The sequence below is a fragment of the Nakaseomyces bracarensis genome, assembly GCF_045282275.1.
Source record: "Nakaseomyces bracarensis strain CBM3 chromosome Unknown Scaff13_0, whole genome shotgun sequence".
NCBI lineage: Eukaryota > Fungi > Ascomycota > Saccharomycetes > Saccharomycetales > Saccharomycetaceae > Nakaseomyces > Nakaseomyces bracarensis.
In genome coordinates, this window is record NW_027263959.1 from 1,572,007 (window position 1) to 1,587,625 (window position 15,619).

General features: G+C 33.8%; 10 protein-coding genes across 10 annotated transcripts; 4 read left to right on the forward strand and 6 right to left on the reverse strand.

The window, feature by feature from the left end:
• Window positions 1–614: 614 nt before the first annotated feature.
• SEC11 (signal peptidase complex catalytic subunit SEC11) lies at window positions 615–1,127 on the reverse strand (the record flags this gene model as incomplete). The annotated part of the gene is made up of 1 exon (XM_071054894.1): window positions 615–1,127. The coding sequence occupies one exon, from the start codon at window positions 1,125–1,127 to the stop codon at window positions 615–617; it is 513 nt and encodes a 170-aa protein (XP_070909587.1).
• Window positions 1,128–1,622: 495 nt separating this feature from the next.
• On the forward strand, window positions 1,623–2,162 carry RNJ42_04731 (uncharacterized protein; the record flags this gene model as incomplete). The annotated part of the gene is made up of 1 exon (XM_071054895.1): window positions 1,623–2,162. One exon carries the CDS (start codon window positions 1,623–1,625, stop codon window positions 2,160–2,162), a length of 540 nt encoding a protein of 179 aa, XP_070909588.1.
• A 332-nt stretch (window positions 2,163–2,494) lies between these two features.
• TIM10 (protein transporter TIM10) lies at window positions 2,495–2,773 on the forward strand (the record flags this gene model as incomplete). The annotated part of the gene is made up of 1 exon (XM_071054896.1): window positions 2,495–2,773. The coding sequence occupies one exon, from the start codon at window positions 2,495–2,497 to the stop codon at window positions 2,771–2,773; it is 279 nt and encodes a 92-aa protein (XP_070909589.1).
• Window positions 2,774–3,312: 539 nt separating this feature from the next.
• On the forward strand, window positions 3,313–4,665 carry GPA1 (guanine nucleotide-binding protein subunit alpha; the record flags this gene model as incomplete). The annotated part of the gene is made up of 1 exon (XM_071054897.1): window positions 3,313–4,665. The coding sequence occupies one exon, from the start codon at window positions 3,313–3,315 to the stop codon at window positions 4,663–4,665; it is 1,353 nt and encodes a 450-aa protein (XP_070909590.1).
• Window positions 4,666–4,788: 123 nt separating this feature from the next.
• Window positions 4,789–6,033, reverse strand: AVO2 (Avo2p; the record flags this gene model as incomplete). Its single annotated transcript, XM_071054898.1, has 1 exon — window positions 4,789–6,033. One exon carries the CDS (start codon window positions 6,031–6,033, stop codon window positions 4,789–4,791), a length of 1,245 nt encoding a protein of 414 aa, XP_070909591.1.
• A 317-nt stretch (window positions 6,034–6,350) lies between these two features.
• UBX4 (Ubx4p) lies at window positions 6,351–7,643 on the forward strand (the record flags this gene model as incomplete). Its single annotated transcript, XM_071054899.1, has 1 exon — window positions 6,351–7,643. One exon carries the CDS (start codon window positions 6,351–6,353, stop codon window positions 7,641–7,643), a length of 1,293 nt encoding a protein of 430 aa, XP_070909592.1.
• Window positions 7,644–7,793: 150 nt separating this feature from the next.
• SOV1 (Sov1p) lies at window positions 7,794–10,394 on the reverse strand (the record flags this gene model as incomplete). The annotated part of the gene is made up of 1 exon (XM_071054900.1): window positions 7,794–10,394. The coding sequence occupies one exon, from the start codon at window positions 10,392–10,394 to the stop codon at window positions 7,794–7,796; it is 2,601 nt and encodes an 866-aa protein (XP_070909593.1).
• A 644-nt stretch (window positions 10,395–11,038) lies between these two features.
• On the reverse strand, window positions 11,039–12,454 carry KAR5 (Kar5p; the record flags this gene model as incomplete). Its single annotated transcript, XM_071054901.1, has 1 exon — window positions 11,039–12,454. One exon carries the CDS (start codon window positions 12,452–12,454, stop codon window positions 11,039–11,041), a length of 1,416 nt encoding a protein of 471 aa, XP_070909594.1.
• Window positions 12,455–12,716: 262 nt separating this feature from the next.
• AEP1 (Aep1p) lies at window positions 12,717–14,222 on the reverse strand (the record flags this gene model as incomplete). The annotated part of the gene is made up of 1 exon (XM_071054902.1): window positions 12,717–14,222. The coding sequence occupies one exon, from the start codon at window positions 14,220–14,222 to the stop codon at window positions 12,717–12,719; it is 1,506 nt and encodes a 501-aa protein (XP_070909595.1).
• Window positions 14,223–14,596: 374 nt separating this feature from the next.
• Window positions 14,597–15,349, reverse strand: RIM9 (Rim9p; the record flags this gene model as incomplete). Its single annotated transcript, XM_071054903.1, has 1 exon — window positions 14,597–15,349. One exon carries the CDS (start codon window positions 15,347–15,349, stop codon window positions 14,597–14,599), a length of 753 nt encoding a protein of 250 aa, XP_070909596.1.
• Window positions 15,350–15,619: the final 270 nt, after the last annotated feature.

Below are 15,619 nucleotides of genomic sequence, written 5' to 3' on the forward strand. Positions count from 1 at the left end.
GCTTTTTTTTTGTTTCCTTTTTTTTCTTGCGTTACCCCTAGTATTAGTTCTTTTGCTTAGCTTTATTTGTATTGAATTGTATTAGCTCTCCCCTCTCCAATAGCTGATGTTGCCTATATCCACAGTTTTTTTTATCTAATTTGGTTAGACTTGTTTTTGTTTACGCTTTATTTGTCTTCCCTCTTCTTTGATGAGTATCTACTTTCCTTGATAGAACAGCTGTCAGTTATAGCTATTTAATATTGTAATATGTAATACTGGGCCACCCCCTCCAATCCCATCTCTTTGAAGTCATTTTTGCTGTACATCTCACCTCTCTCACCTTTCTCGTTGTCTTTTCCGATGATCCAAGTCCGCCTTTATTTTTTTTTTTATTTTTTTCGCTTTCTTCAAAAAAAACCGTGTTATACACTTCATTTTTCTTTATTTCCGCGGAGTTTCTCTCTTCTTCCAATCTTTACTTTACAGGGTCACGTGCACTTATTAACAAGTATTATCAATGCTAGAACTTAAATGTATCAATATTATTACTTAATATATCAATTGTATTCTCATATATATACTCTATTTAAATTATAAACAAAAATGCCTATTGCCCATATTCTTGTTGTATTTTACTCTTCACCACCGAGCAACGTGAATAGTCCCATGACGGCCATGATTGCGTATTTCGCCTTCTGCGATTCGTTTAGCCAGATGGTAGCATACCCTACCAGTGGGATATAGCCTACCACAGTACCAGCGACGTCCCTTTCTTTATTCAAGTACAGGTTCTTCCCCGTGTACAATGGTATATCGTCACCGGCGTTGTTGTCACCTTTAGTCAACAAGAACTGTTTGTCCGGGTTGGAAGAGTGCGAGTGCTCTCTCAGCACACGGTGCACAATGGGGATGTCCTTCCCAGGAATGTCATACACCACAACATCACCAACTTTGTTCTTCTGGTTCCTGTTCCATAAAAATAGCACATCTCCTCTCTGGAACGCAGGCTCCATAGACCCCGACAACACAACAACTACAGGAGAATGCGAATTAGTGACAATTGACGCAGCCTTCCACGTCATATACGCTGTAGAAAACATAAAACATACCGCTAAAAACCTCTTCAACTCTAACCTTAGATTCATTTTCCTTTGCTTTTCTTGATATTCCCCACCTTTCTTTCTTCTTTACCGTATCACCTTGTCTCACCACCTTTTACAATAATACAAAGCAAGTATTAACTTCAAAGAATCCCTTATTTCGAAGTACATTAGGTTCGTTGCTTTGGTTATGGTTTGGTGCTTCGTTTCTGCCTGGCCCGTTCCAAAACCCAAAAAAAAAAAAAATATAGGTTAAGCATACTAATAGGTCACATGATACTACTAATATATAATACGATATATTAATTACAATATATATGTATATATTATAAATAACTTAATACCTATACTTTGTGTAAGGCACTGTTTGTCTATCTTATTTGGTAGTTGTTTATTTCTGTACATTTTTGTGGTTTAGCTAATGAATATATCATAATATAATAGATAGTAAAATATATAAAATATATAAAATACATATAAACACGTAACGGCAGAAAAACCAGAGACTAGACAGGTTGTCGTTTTTAACTCTATTTCTATATGGCTATTGCACATCATAAGGTGCGGGTTTCGAAGCACCAGAGGCCAAAGGATCCCAAGATACGTCTGAGAGAACTACCACGGGTTAAAGAGTATAGACAGGAGGTTATACGGTATAAGAGACGAATACATGAGGCCCTAGCTTTGGCAGAACTGGATGTCAGACAGAGAACTGCTGATATTGTGGCAGATTTGACCCCTACGCGGCTCGGCAGAAGAAGAACGAATTCCGTTATTAAACGGTCCCCATCCCAGATAAGACGTTCTGTCACAATGACTCGTGGCTTGATACAGAAAATATTACCTTCGACTCATAAACACAGTGGTCGGCACCGCTATGACGCGGCTACACCGAAATCGTACCCCCCAGCAGCTCAATCCACATACCGATCTTCAACGTCAACACCAGCCAACACTGTCCTAAGAACATCTATTGAAGAACATAGAAAACTTTTGGCTATTAAGCACTCTAGACAGGCCCTAGATTTAAACCCATACTGCTCAAAGACATATGAGTCTCCATTCTACAGCCCAGTATGAAACAAAAAAATGAGTCAAGAATGATATAAAATAAGGAATTAATTAATTACTAATACAAACAATACATAAACAATATAAGACTTTAATATAATAGTTTAATGAATATATTTGTTAATATACTGAACTTTGGTCACGTGTTTTATCATAGAGAAATACTAATTTTAAAATAAAAAATTAAAAATTTTTATGGGCGAAAAATCGTTTCTTTCGACGTTTATGATCATATATGATCCCCTTTGAAGAAAGTATTATATTTAGTACAGTATTTTATTTTATTTTTTTGGAGATTAAATAATTGTAATAATAAACAACCATAATAACAACAAACAACAATGTCTTTTCTAGGTCTAGGTGGTGCTCCACAATTAACTTCCCAACAAAAAATCCAAGCTGCTGAGACTGAGTTGGACTTGGTTACTGATATGTTTAACAGATTAGTATCCAACTGTTATACTAAGTGTATTAACAACAGTTACTCTGAAGGTGATCTTAACAAGAATGAAGCTAACTGTTTAGACAGATGTGTGGCGAAGTATTTCGAAACCAATGTTAAAGTTGGTGAGCACATGCAAAAGCTAGGTCAAACATTCAATGCGGCTGGTAAGTTTTAAAAAGAATGTGAGATTAAGATAAAAGATAAGGATTAAAAATTTCGATATTTTCCACCTGTCATTTAGCACAAACACACAATTTTTTAAGAATTGGAAGAAAGGACAATCGAATCCACAACTAAACAAATAAAAAGCAAAATCAGCAATAAAAATAATTATATAGTACTTTCAATACTCCTCAGAGAAATATTCCATACCTGTATATACAACAAGAGAAAGAAAGAAATACATCAGTAAATTCTAATACATTTAATTACAATCTATACATTCCCAAACTAGTACTATAATGTAGCATGAATATCGTAATTAGTGTTGAAAACCTCAAAGGCTACACTATAGCCTCAAAAGATTAAATGCATCACACGGTTCTAAATAGAATATATAAATAATAATATTTTAATAATTAAAATATTGTAAGTATTACTGCTTCTTATTAAAGGTATTACCTTTTAAAGAGACTTGCTTTGCCCCTCATTTCCTTTGACTTAGTATAACATTATAATAATAAAATCAATTGCATAAATAGCCATTAAATAACCATGGGCTGTATCTTGAGCACTTCTGCTGTTGATTACGACGAGAACGATCCATTTTTGCAAAGCAGGCGTGCTAATGATGCTATAGAGCAAACATTGACACAACAGGAGAAGCTAAGTGATAAAAACGAAATTAAATTATTGCTACTCGGCGCTGGTGAGTCTGGCAAATCAACAGTTTTAAAACAGCTCAGGCTATTACATCAAGGAGGTTTCACTTACCAGGAACGTTTACAATATGCACAGGTTATATGGGCAGATGTTATACAATCGATGAAGATTCTTATTATCCAAGCGAGAAAACTTGGGATTAAACTAGATTGTGATGACCCTGCTAATCATAGAGAGTTATATGAGGACAAGCGATTATTATTGTCATCTAATGCCATAAATCTTGTCGATACTTCGGTTGCGGGGGGGCCTGGTTTTTTAAATGACTATGTGATAAAGTATTCTGAGCGATATGCTTACAAAAGGAAAAAACAAAGCACAGGTAAAGTGGAAGCATTTGGGGATGGTAATTTCTCAAATAAGAGTAACGTAGATAAAGATACTCTAAACTTCGAAGAAATATCAGAAGGACTACATGAAACCGGAAACGGGAAAATGTTTATAGAGACAAAACAAACATTTAGTCCAACTGCTGATAACCGGGTGATTGCGAAAGCAATAAAAAATCTTTGGACTAAGGATACCGGTATCAAGCAGTGCTTCCATTGCTCAAATGAATTTCAACTTGAAAGTTCCGCATCATATTTTTTTGATAACGTTGAGCGATTTTCCCAACCAGATTACGTTTGTACAGATGAAGATATCTTAAAAGGTAGGATAAAAACGACTGGAATCACAGAAACGGAGTTTAACATCGATTCGACAAAATTTAAGGTCTATGATGCTGGTGGACAACGTTCGGAAAGAAAAAAATGGATTCACTGCTTTGAAGGTATCACGGCGGTTTTATTTGTATTAGCACTGAGTGAATACGATCAGGTATTATTTGAAGATAGCAGAGTTAGTAGAATGCATGAATCAATAATGTTGTTTGAAACCCTAATTAATTCTAGATGGTTTCGAAATACGCCATTTATACTATTTCTGAATAAAGTTGATATATTCGAAGATAAAGTAAAAAGAGAACCAATTCGAAAATATTTCCCAGATTGTCAGGCTAAAGTTGGTGACGCCAAGGCAGGCATCAAATATTTTGAAAAATTATTCCTCGGACTTAATAGATCTAATAAACCCATATATGTGAAGCAAACATGTGCTACAGACACGGACACAATGAAGTTTGTGCTTTCTGCTGTTACTGATCTCATAATACAGCAGAATTTGAAGAAAAGTGGACTAATATAACTCACCCATCATTAACTTACTCCATATTACTTTTTTTCAATACTATTTTAGCTTACCTAAATAACTTACTATAAGCAGTGTACTTGATATTCAGTCATTTAATTTAAGAGTTTTAGTTAATCTCTAATCTGTATTTTCTTGTTGACATTCTTCATCATTTCTTAATTTCGAGATTGGGATATTCAGTAAGGAAATCCTTCTCTTTGGAGTGAAACTTACAGAGGCGGATAAGGAGGAGTCTTTTTTAGAGTCATTTGACTGAACTGAAGTTGATACCTCTTCATTACCATTCTGTTTCGTCGGCAAAAGGTACCTATTAATTAAAGCACTATTGTCACCACCTCCAAATGCCGCAGATCTTGAAAAATCATTATCCTTATTACTTTCAAATTTGCCTATCCTTGGTTTATCTTTATTCAGACCGATATATGAAATCGAATTGTTTCTTGCAACATTTGATGGAGAAGATACTGACATGGATGTTTTTCTACCCATACCTAATGGCTTGGAGCTGGAATAGCCGCCTCTATCACTCTCAGAATGGAATTCAGATAAAGTTGGAACGGATGGTCTTCTATTTGTAAATATTCCTTGTAATCTAGGCAAGGGACTATTGTTGTTAGGCGTTACTGTGCTTAGGTTTGAATTAATTTGCGAAGAATTTATACTCAAAACAGGAGAAGGACCGTCATCAAAAACAGCTTTCGAAGTTAGCACCGGAGTCTTAAAAGATTGAAAGCTAGGTTTCTTAAAATTATCGGAAGCCTGTGATTCCTTACGTAGTTTAGCATAATATTTAGCCAGCTCTGTAGTCTTTGCAACATCACTCGGTTTCCAGTCATCGTTATTTCTCATGGATTCGTCAGAAACGTTGATTTCACCAATTAACATTTTCATACAGTTTGTACTACCGTATTCCAGGCATAAATGCATTGGTGTGTTACCATTCTCATCTTTAACAACTAAATTAGCACCAACACCTATTAATAAACTTAAACATTGATAATAGTCATGTACACACGCGATATGCACCGGAGTCATCCCATACTCACCTGATTTATTAATAAATTGCGGAAAATGCTGTAAAAGCAAGTGTGTTGTCTGTTCATGACCATTCATAAGCGCCAAATGCACACATGTATTACCTTTAAAGGTCTTCAAAATTTCGTGTCTATCATGACCTAACTGGATCAGTAACACACAAACCAAATACCTCCCATGGTATGAAGCATAATGCAATGAGCTCCACCCATTACTTGGGTCAATGTTTGTCAGCAGATCAGGAAATCGACGTAGTAGTCTCTTCACTATTAATAAGTTCCCTTCTCTAATAGCTTCACGAAGTCGTACCGACGGTTCTAATAACATATTTTAAAATGAAGGCCTGTTATATCTTAAAAGTAGATATAATATTCATAGGTTGGTGGTATTGCTGTAAGTACATATTACTTATATATATGTGTTTTAGTATCGATGGAGGATTAAAGGGTTTTACATTTTTTTGATTTTGGCTAAGTTTCGCCATGTCCCCTTCCATAAGCAAAAACTCATATATTACCACTTAAAAGGAATGAATAGAGGGCTAAGAGACCATTACTAGAGCAAATATGTATTTACTAATCTGTTAAAGTTTGATAGAATTCTTCCAACAAAGATATATTCAATTCGTTGTGTTTTAACTTAATATGATCAGTATAATAATCCAGTATAAGTTTACCTATTTGAAGGTTCCTGTGAGTCCTGGTACAACCTTGAATGAGGTAGTTTTGGCATCTGTCAAGCATTTTAAGCTAGAAGGAGAGTATCATTTACAAAAAGAGGGCAAACCGGTTGAGCTTGATCTGCCATGGAGGTTGTTAAACTATACTGCTAATAGCAAATTTGATTTGGTAGAAGGCACAAGTGTGGCAAATAAGAAGAATGACCGAGCAGGACAGAAGATTAAAATAAGGTTTCAAGTGGCAGGAAAGGGTACTGTTGTCAAGGAGATTGCAAATAATGAACCATTGAGTGTAGTGATAAATGAATTGGCAACAGAACAACAGTGGGCATCTGCTATAGACGATGTATCAGTGCAATTTTTCAGTAAAACCATCAAATCCACTGATTTTAACTTCACAACGCTAAGATCACTAGCTATAGAATCTCCTTCCAATATTAAAATCATACTAGGCTATGCAGACAAAGTTAATGAGGTCAGTTCTGTGCATGACAAGAGTAAGGTCGATGATCAAGATATTAAAGCAGAATCTGCAGTAGCTAGTATAAAAGACACTGAGGATAACGTAGTTAATGAAAGTCATGAATATAAACTCCCTGAACTGCATCAACCCACTGTATACTTACCACCAGAAACCTCCATTTCTCAGAGAATGAATGACAATGAAGAACTTAATGAGGAAGACTATGAGCTTACTGTAGATCATGCGAAACTCTACCAAAACATCGTTGCCAAACAAGCTGGATCTTTGGGTGGCCCCTTAATGACAAGAAGAATGAGGGAAGAACAAGAAGCTCGCTTAAGATCCAATCTAAAGAAAATTACACAGTGCTTTATTAGAATAAGATTTCCTGATTTAACTCAAATGGAAATTGTCTTTAAGGCCGATGATACAGTTGATACAGTTTATGAAGTTGTAGGTAAAATGGTAACAGTGAAGCACTTTGGTCTTTACCAAACCCATCCACATAAGAAAATAGATCCATCTGATCTGAAGTTGGTAGATGATTTACAATTCGGAACAAAAACAATACTTCTATTTGAATCGGAGCACTCACCAAGTCAGGGGCGTTTCATAGATGAGGATATTTTTAAAAGTGCTAAGAATATTACAGACAGTATTGAAAGACCTAATCAAGAACACAAAGAATTAGATGGTAAAACTCTTGAAGAAGTCAGTAGAGACAACAGGAAACTCAACTACACCCGTGAAAAATCCAATAAAATACCAAAATGGTTGAAACTAAGCAAAAAGTAAACTAAAGGTTTTATATATATTGCATGTTCTTAATAATTTTATAAGCATAAAAGCCACTTGTTTCCAGTAGTATTACCCCAAAAAATAATGTTGTCATTTTTTCAAATTTATTTCTCTATTTACAAGTGTCGGACTACATCGAATAAATAATTAAGTTGGTGATAAACTTACTCCCATTTCATTGAAAGCATTGCGTATTTGCTCCATCGAACTCTGTCCCTCATATTTTAGATCTAACAAATATCGAATCTCATTAACGATAGCGTTAGGGTGAACTTCTTCCATTTTTCTGAAGTCCAGGAGAATACCATTATCCTTCAAAATTCTCAATTCTCTAGCCATATTTACGGTTGATTGTTCTTCTGGCTCAAGTTTAGATTTTTTTATAAGGAAAAAAATTTGATCAAGCCCTCGGATTATGTATTGCTGTACCGAGGAACTAATGGTATAATCATGTCTGCTGTACATTGAAACAATTACGGCCATTAAACCTTCTAGGTCATTTTGTTTCAAAAAGACTTTGATAACTCTAATATAGAGGTGTGGTGTTGGAATTATATTGTCATTTACGGTCATAAGAAAAAAGAGCTCCCTCGATGTTAATAGAGGCAGGTTTGAGTTCCCTGTAAGTATTTTTTTTGTCAAATACGATAATTTGTTTTGTTTTATTTCGACACCATTTAATGAGGTAGAAGCGATTAAATGAAAATATTTTGCATAAGTGATCCATATATCTGTGTATAGCTTCAGATTGAATGTCTTCCTCTCATATGATTCCATTGGTATGCCATCTGTCTGGTCTTCGAGCTCGTATTTTTCTTGAGCTAATAAGTTGTTGATGATATCAAATGCATTATCAAATCTATTGGTTGACCTATAGTAGGCAATAAGGTTTGACCAAAACTCTGGAGATGGTGCAATTTTATTATTTTTCAATTTCTCAATTATAGCAAGAACTTTTTCTTCATATTGAAATTTTTTTCTAGCGGTTATAAGTTTATTATTGTAATAGTTTATGAATAATGCATAATGATGTGAATTTAACATACCATCTTTTTGATTCGCCACAAGATAGTTGCGGTTCATATCCTCTAATACACTTAATATCATGTATGCTTTTTCTTCTTCATTATTGGCTAATAGAAGTTTTAGTACATTATAGTACACCTCTTTTTCTACTTTTGGTTTACTATTTGCGAATTGACTCTTTATATTCATTAACTCTTTTTTGGTGTAATTTAGTAATTTTTCAATACCAGACTGTTTTTTATCACCTAGCTTATTCAATTTATCATACAATATTTGACTTGATATTCTTTTATCGATTTTTAATGTTGCCTTTTCTTCAGAAAGAGTTTGATCCAGTTTCATTGTTATCTGCTTACAGATGTCGTGGTCAATTCGTTTATAAAGTGCATTTTCTAGCTCATCTAGGTCTTTCAGCAATATTAACTTCAACTTAGATATACAAATTCTATAGTCGTTATCGATATCTGCAGCGGTGACTAAATATTTTGCCAGTAAATCATATGCTTTCTCGGTATTTTTCCAATGAATATGATGTTTAATTATAATTAATATATCACTGACAGACGGAATTTCTACTTCGTTTAGATATATCTCAGCGTCTTCCAATGACTGTAGATTAATGATATCAGTATCCTCAATTTTATTTGAAACTCCAAGAATATCAATCATTTGTAGTAGTCGATCAGACATTTCATTAGCTTTAGATATATTTCTTGTCGTCAAATATCGTTTAATAGCTATTCTAATGATTTTAGGATGCAGATATGTCCCATCTCCATATTCCGAGTCAGTTTCATGTAGCAAATAGTTGAATGCACCTATTTGATTCGATCTAAGGGTAATCATCATTCCTAGTTCATTCCACCATCTCTGTTTTACTTTATCTTTATTTGAATTAAATAGTTTCAAAGCTTCATTATATTTACCAAAAAAAACCAATGTGTCAATATAGAACGATTCGTTTACTGGATCCATTCTAACCTTCTTACTATCATACAATACTTTGGCAGAAAAATATAGCGCCCTCCTCTTAATCAAATTTTCAGGAACTTGCTTAGCAATTTCGAATATGTCAGCTAGCTGCTCTAGAGTTATTACAGAAGAATTTTCCTCCCAGGTGTGTTTCGACATATCCGATAGTATACTTACTAACATTTCAGTATTAGCCAATGGTAAAGAAGGACTATTATTATCATTTGAAAGAAATAATTCTTCAATTATGGCTGATTCGAGTTGTTCTTCATTATTTGGGTTAATGTTGGAAATTTTGCTACGCTGACCCTTCTCTATGACTTCTTGAACTTTTTCAGGGCCTAGATTTAGTAATCTATTGATTTCAATACTAGATTCTCGTATTAGGAAGTTTAAAATAACTGAAATTTTGCTGTTTTTGTCGCCTCGTTGATCTAGAAGTTTTAATTCAGATTTCAAGTTATTTATAGCTTTCATTGACTTCTTGAATCCAGAGTTAATATGCTCTAAATAATGAACTAAAATATCTTCCATTTCTCTTGTACCATCAATCGAAACCATCTTCTTTGTATCTAGTAAATTAGAACTTGGGGCATTGATTTTGGTCTTCTTTTCTATAGGTTTTTGTTGTTCGACACCCTTAGTTATAATGGGAATATGAGATGAAAGACCACCTCTTCTTCTTCTATATAACCTCACACATCTTCGTACTGGAGTTTTTCTAAGTAGGCTCACAGTATAAGAGAGCATGGTTTAAATATATTGTGTTCCTGATCTCTGAATACTCATTAGATGATTAATATACACTAAACTTCAACCATTTATTTCAAGTTACTGCTCTATTAGCTAAAATACGTAAAAACCTAATTTGATCTTATTCGTAACTTGAATTTAATTTATTCCTAATTGAGAAAATAGATACCTTTTTAGGAAATTCCATAAATTTGACATATTAAAAAAAAATTTTTTTTTTCGATGCCCTCATCTCGAGATTTCCTTTGAAAAAAAAAAGTATAAATATCTAAGGGCCCTTCTAGTTTAATTTTAATGTCTTGACCTAGCTTCAATTTTCTTAAATTATATTTAGAAGACAATTACTAGAGTTCTAACTAACCAAAATTAATTACAGCTTTTAGCCTAGCCTATTTTGTTGTAATAACTTGAAAAAATGCTAACATCACAAACTGATAATTTCAAATGATCCTGGTAAGTATACGAGGTTAAAATTATTAGTTATGTTATTTTTCGCAAATTTAGAACATTTTTCAAACTTTAATGATGAGAAACCTTTTACAGTATTTTACAGTTATCCCTGTCTGAATGGGTTAACAAAATGGTAATCAACTCATATGTCGATAATTTATACTCTGATATTGATTTGAAAAATGTAAACTTTATTGTAATTCTTGTTGCAATGGTGAAAGTTGCTGTATATAGTTCCCAATTACGTAACCTAGACGTGAGCCGATGGTTGTAAGTAGAATTAAGAGAGAGATTTTCATGGAGAATCTTAAATCTGGAATCTTGGGCAGTGTTTTACTTAATAAATAAATTAAAACCAAAGGATATATTGGTAGATATTTAAATTTCAGAAGAAAATATTGTAATAACCCCGAAGGAAATGTGAAACACCAAATGAATATATCCCATATAATGAACCAGGTGGAACCAAATGACTCAATCTTTTCATGAATTTGGGTTACTACTCCAGAAATATTTGCTATATTGCCAGAAATTTCATTTACTTCACTTTTTAAGGCCATTAACTCAAATTTTATATCAGCTAAGCTTGCATCCATGTTTGTTGCATATGAGTAGAATAAATTTTGTATGTTTGTATTAATATTTCGTTGCATTGAGTCGAAATCATAGCTGATAACTTTCAAACGTTCAACCACAGAATTATCAACTAAATGTGGTAAATTTGTTAATGTATTCTCTGTATCAGAATATAAGTCATTAATCGCCTTTAAAGTGATTGATTTATATTGTTTTTGTTCCTCTATTGCTACCTTATAAAAAGCCTCAAACTTTCTTTCATATAAGCTAATTATGTTGTTCTTATCTATCTCCTCAGCGGCAGATTTAATATACTTTGTTAATATAGTTGATAGGTTGGTTAAATTATCTTTCAGGAGATTGGTAAGGCTTTCGATGTCCTTCATTCCGTTCAAAGATAGTTCGTATACATTATTTTGCTTTGATAAATGTTCCTTCCATACTAATTTTTGATTATTTATTTGAGTATTCAAGTGTTCCTGTAACTCATTACTAGCGTTTATAATATCTTTCTTTAGATTTTTGATATTCTCTTTTGCAGTGGCTGTGAATTGTTTAGTGTATTTAGTGCTAAAATCGTAATTAAGATCTGTTAAGTTCAATAATGTCTCAACTAATCTGCGTTCCTGGTAGTATGAATTATAATCATTACAAAGAGAAGAAAGCCGTTGATAATTGCCGCTATATGTAGTCCACCATTGGGTAGAATGCTCAATTTCCAACATGCACTCCATCATTAATTCTAAATCATTAGAATAACAATTATCTGGTATATTTTTCAAACCTACTGCCTCAAATTCACAAACAGACAGTTTTACAGCAGTCCATGCTCTTATAGTAGGGCTGATAGATTCAGAGGACTCCTTTATGCACATATTCATGAAGTCATCAATAGCATTTTTAACGCATGTAGGTTTTAGAATTGGAAAATAGTCGTGTGCTTGAATTGTGGAGTTCCATGGATCATCAATATTCCTGAGACTATTCCAAAAAAAAGTAGCTGGACTTGCTTCTCTCGGTTTAAAGCTCATTTTATATGTTTTAATTAATTGAGACTTTAGATTATAAGACAAGTAGAAGCAGTATACAAAAATAATTGGATATTCTAGATTCAGAAATATTATGCTATCGATATTATTATTATATAGTTAAAACAGTTGTAATCTACTGCGTTTCAATTCTAGCTTTATGAACGACTAGTAAATACTTCATACGAGTTTAATATGTCTAGAATATTAATTCTTGCTTTTATACTAAATACATAAAGTATCTGTATGATTTATTTACAGTGATTTAAAATTTATTAATCCATGCTCTATTCTCTTCGGAGAGGTCTTTTGCATGCGGAGAGAAATATTTCTTGATAAATTCAGTAAGTGAATTATATGTGAATCCAATGTAGTTTCTCTTCATTGATAACTGCCTTAATTTTTTATTTTGTGATACCAGACCATCAATAACTACAGGCGTTAATGCTAAGTTTTGTTCATCAAAAATTCTTGATGCCATTATAAAATTGCCTTCTTTAAAGAACGCACAAAAAATAGTCCAAGACATCTCTTTGGGAAGTTCTCCAGGGAAATGTCTTTTCAATAATGCTAAATATGCTGATAAATTACAACTGTGGTCTAGATAATTTCGTGACAATTGTCTTATTTTATTTGTAATATCAGAATTTATTGTAGTTAGAATCTCACTGGCTGAATGACTTTTATCAATTAATTCGAAAACGTTTTTAAGTTCTTCGTTATGCCTACACAACCTTATCAGAAATCCAAACACAGCTGGTTCTTTGGTATAATTGAGTATAGGTGAGAAACTACTAGTATAGGCGAATTTATGCTTATAGTTTTCTGAAGATGTTGCTGGAAATTTCTTTTCCAGTAGGTTTAGATACTGTACGATACCTCTCCCTTCTGGTTTTACATTCCTGTTTATCAATGCATTAATTGCAAAGGTTGCTTCTTCCAGATTTTCATGCCTGATAAAAAAATGAAATAATTTTTCATTAATAGTAGGATTTAAACGGGAATAAACATTCGATATATGGAATTTGTCACCAATCTTGGATAAAAAGTCGTCTACCAATGGACACAAACAAGCGGTTTCAGTAGTATCCATTTTCTCCAACGCTGTCAAACAGGCAAATAGGATATTACCAACGCTTTTCATCTGGTCGATTCTAGAGTGAAGTAAATCAGCGGCAACAGTTATAATTACACCAATATCTCTAGGTGATTTTGCAATATGGCTCATGGAAAATATCAGTATATCTTCTGCGAATAATCCCAATTCTAAGTTTGCCGTTAGTCTATCTATGACTTTGGTCATTGTTGCACTATCTAGAGCTGATCTGTTTTCAGTAAAACTCTTAAGTTCATGTAAAATAGTTTTCTGTGTATCTGCTGATAATCGCCTAAAGGGCTCTGATTTATACCTCTCATTAACGGTTACCAATTCTGGAACGCTAAACTTCTGGTTAATAAAGTCCATATAAGATTTCAACCACATGTTTACACCCTGAACAGTGGAGAATTTCAATGCACCATCTACAAGCATATATTTGTGTTTCTTAGGATGTTTGATCACACTTGGGACTATGAACTGGCCATCTAAAAGTGTTGGTTTCGCTTCCTTCATACATAATCCCAAAGAAGCTACTGCATCTGGTTTGTAGAATGGATGAACAATTTCCTGCGGACTAGGAATCTTATAAGGAAGCTTTCCAAACGGAGTATTAGTTTTCTTATAAATATTTACCGGTACCGGATAACTCCTTTTTACAAAATTCGAGCTCATTATTTCTCTACAACTTTAGTGTGATGCAATGCGATTCTATTATTTTTTATTCAACAACTTTAAAACTCAACTTCCTTATATGTCCGATAGGGTAGTGTTACTTCTTCTCTTTTATCTTTTATTTTTTTTCTTTTTTCACAGCCCAGAATTCATCTATTCACAATAGTGTGTCATCAGATGAAGTAAAGAAAAATAAAAGAAACTTTGTCAAAGCGATCACTTTTCGTAGGATCAATAATTAGGTAGTTTATGGGGATATAACTTGCAACAAGAGTTATCGAAGTTGCGAATAGAATTAAAAGAGCTGTTCCCCGTCTCAAACTTTTTTTTTTAAAATTCTATCGCTTAAGCTTTGAAGAAGAAAAGAAAACAGTTCACGTGACAAATGATTGAGTATAATAAGAAGTCTCCGGTTCCGCCAGGTTCTCTCTTGAACATGGAACTCTTTCTAGCGAGTATACTTCACTGTTAGAATGTTTATTATATGAGCTTGATTGGGAGCGCAGCGTGCTTTCTGGACTTTCTCTATCCATCCGGTGGAGCTGTTGTGCGTATCCGCAGTAAACATATCTTCTTGCCGACACTTTCCTTCTAAGTGCCCATAGTATGTAGCACTGGTACGCTAGAATGACAGTAGCCGCTAGGATGAGCCAACCTGGCCATGCCAACTTATTTACGAACAATAAAAGATCTACTAGAAACGAAAGGAGGCTCAGAACAAAAGTCAACATGGTCCACACGGCGGAAATTAGTACAAAGCGCGGCTCATTACCGTATTTGGTGAAAACAATGCACCAGGATATTATCCAGGCAACGCATGTGAATGCAAAGGCGATAGGGTTCACGATTAGTAACCTTGAGAGCGCGATAGTGTATAGCGATGGAAACAGAATCTTCAGGGAGTATTCAGCTGTGGCTTCAGTATCAGCTTTCCAATCATGATGACATATATGCATATTCTGGTCGTTATCGACATAACACCAACCGAAGACTCCAAACCTGAAGCCTTGAAATTCGGAAAGTATAAGCCCCTTGGAGACAGGTACCGTGAGTAACGGGAGTATCTGAAATACAAAACACACGGTGAACAGCACCACTGTCACTATTTTATAGGTCAACAGTTTCATTTCATAGCGGTCCTCAATATGCGTTTCGATATATTCTAACAATCGATATAAGTTGATAATTCGGAGTTTTAAATTATGTTTTTTTATATTTTTTTTTTGTTTTATTAATATCACTATAAGCTTATTATAGTTAGCTTTTACCAGGGTAAGAGCAACCAAAAGGGATAAGATGCTAATGCCAAAGAATTAAAACGAAATTATGGTCTTAGGGTGCCAGTGATAATAAGTTGGTTACGCCCATTGTTCTACTAAAAACTTGGATTAATTATT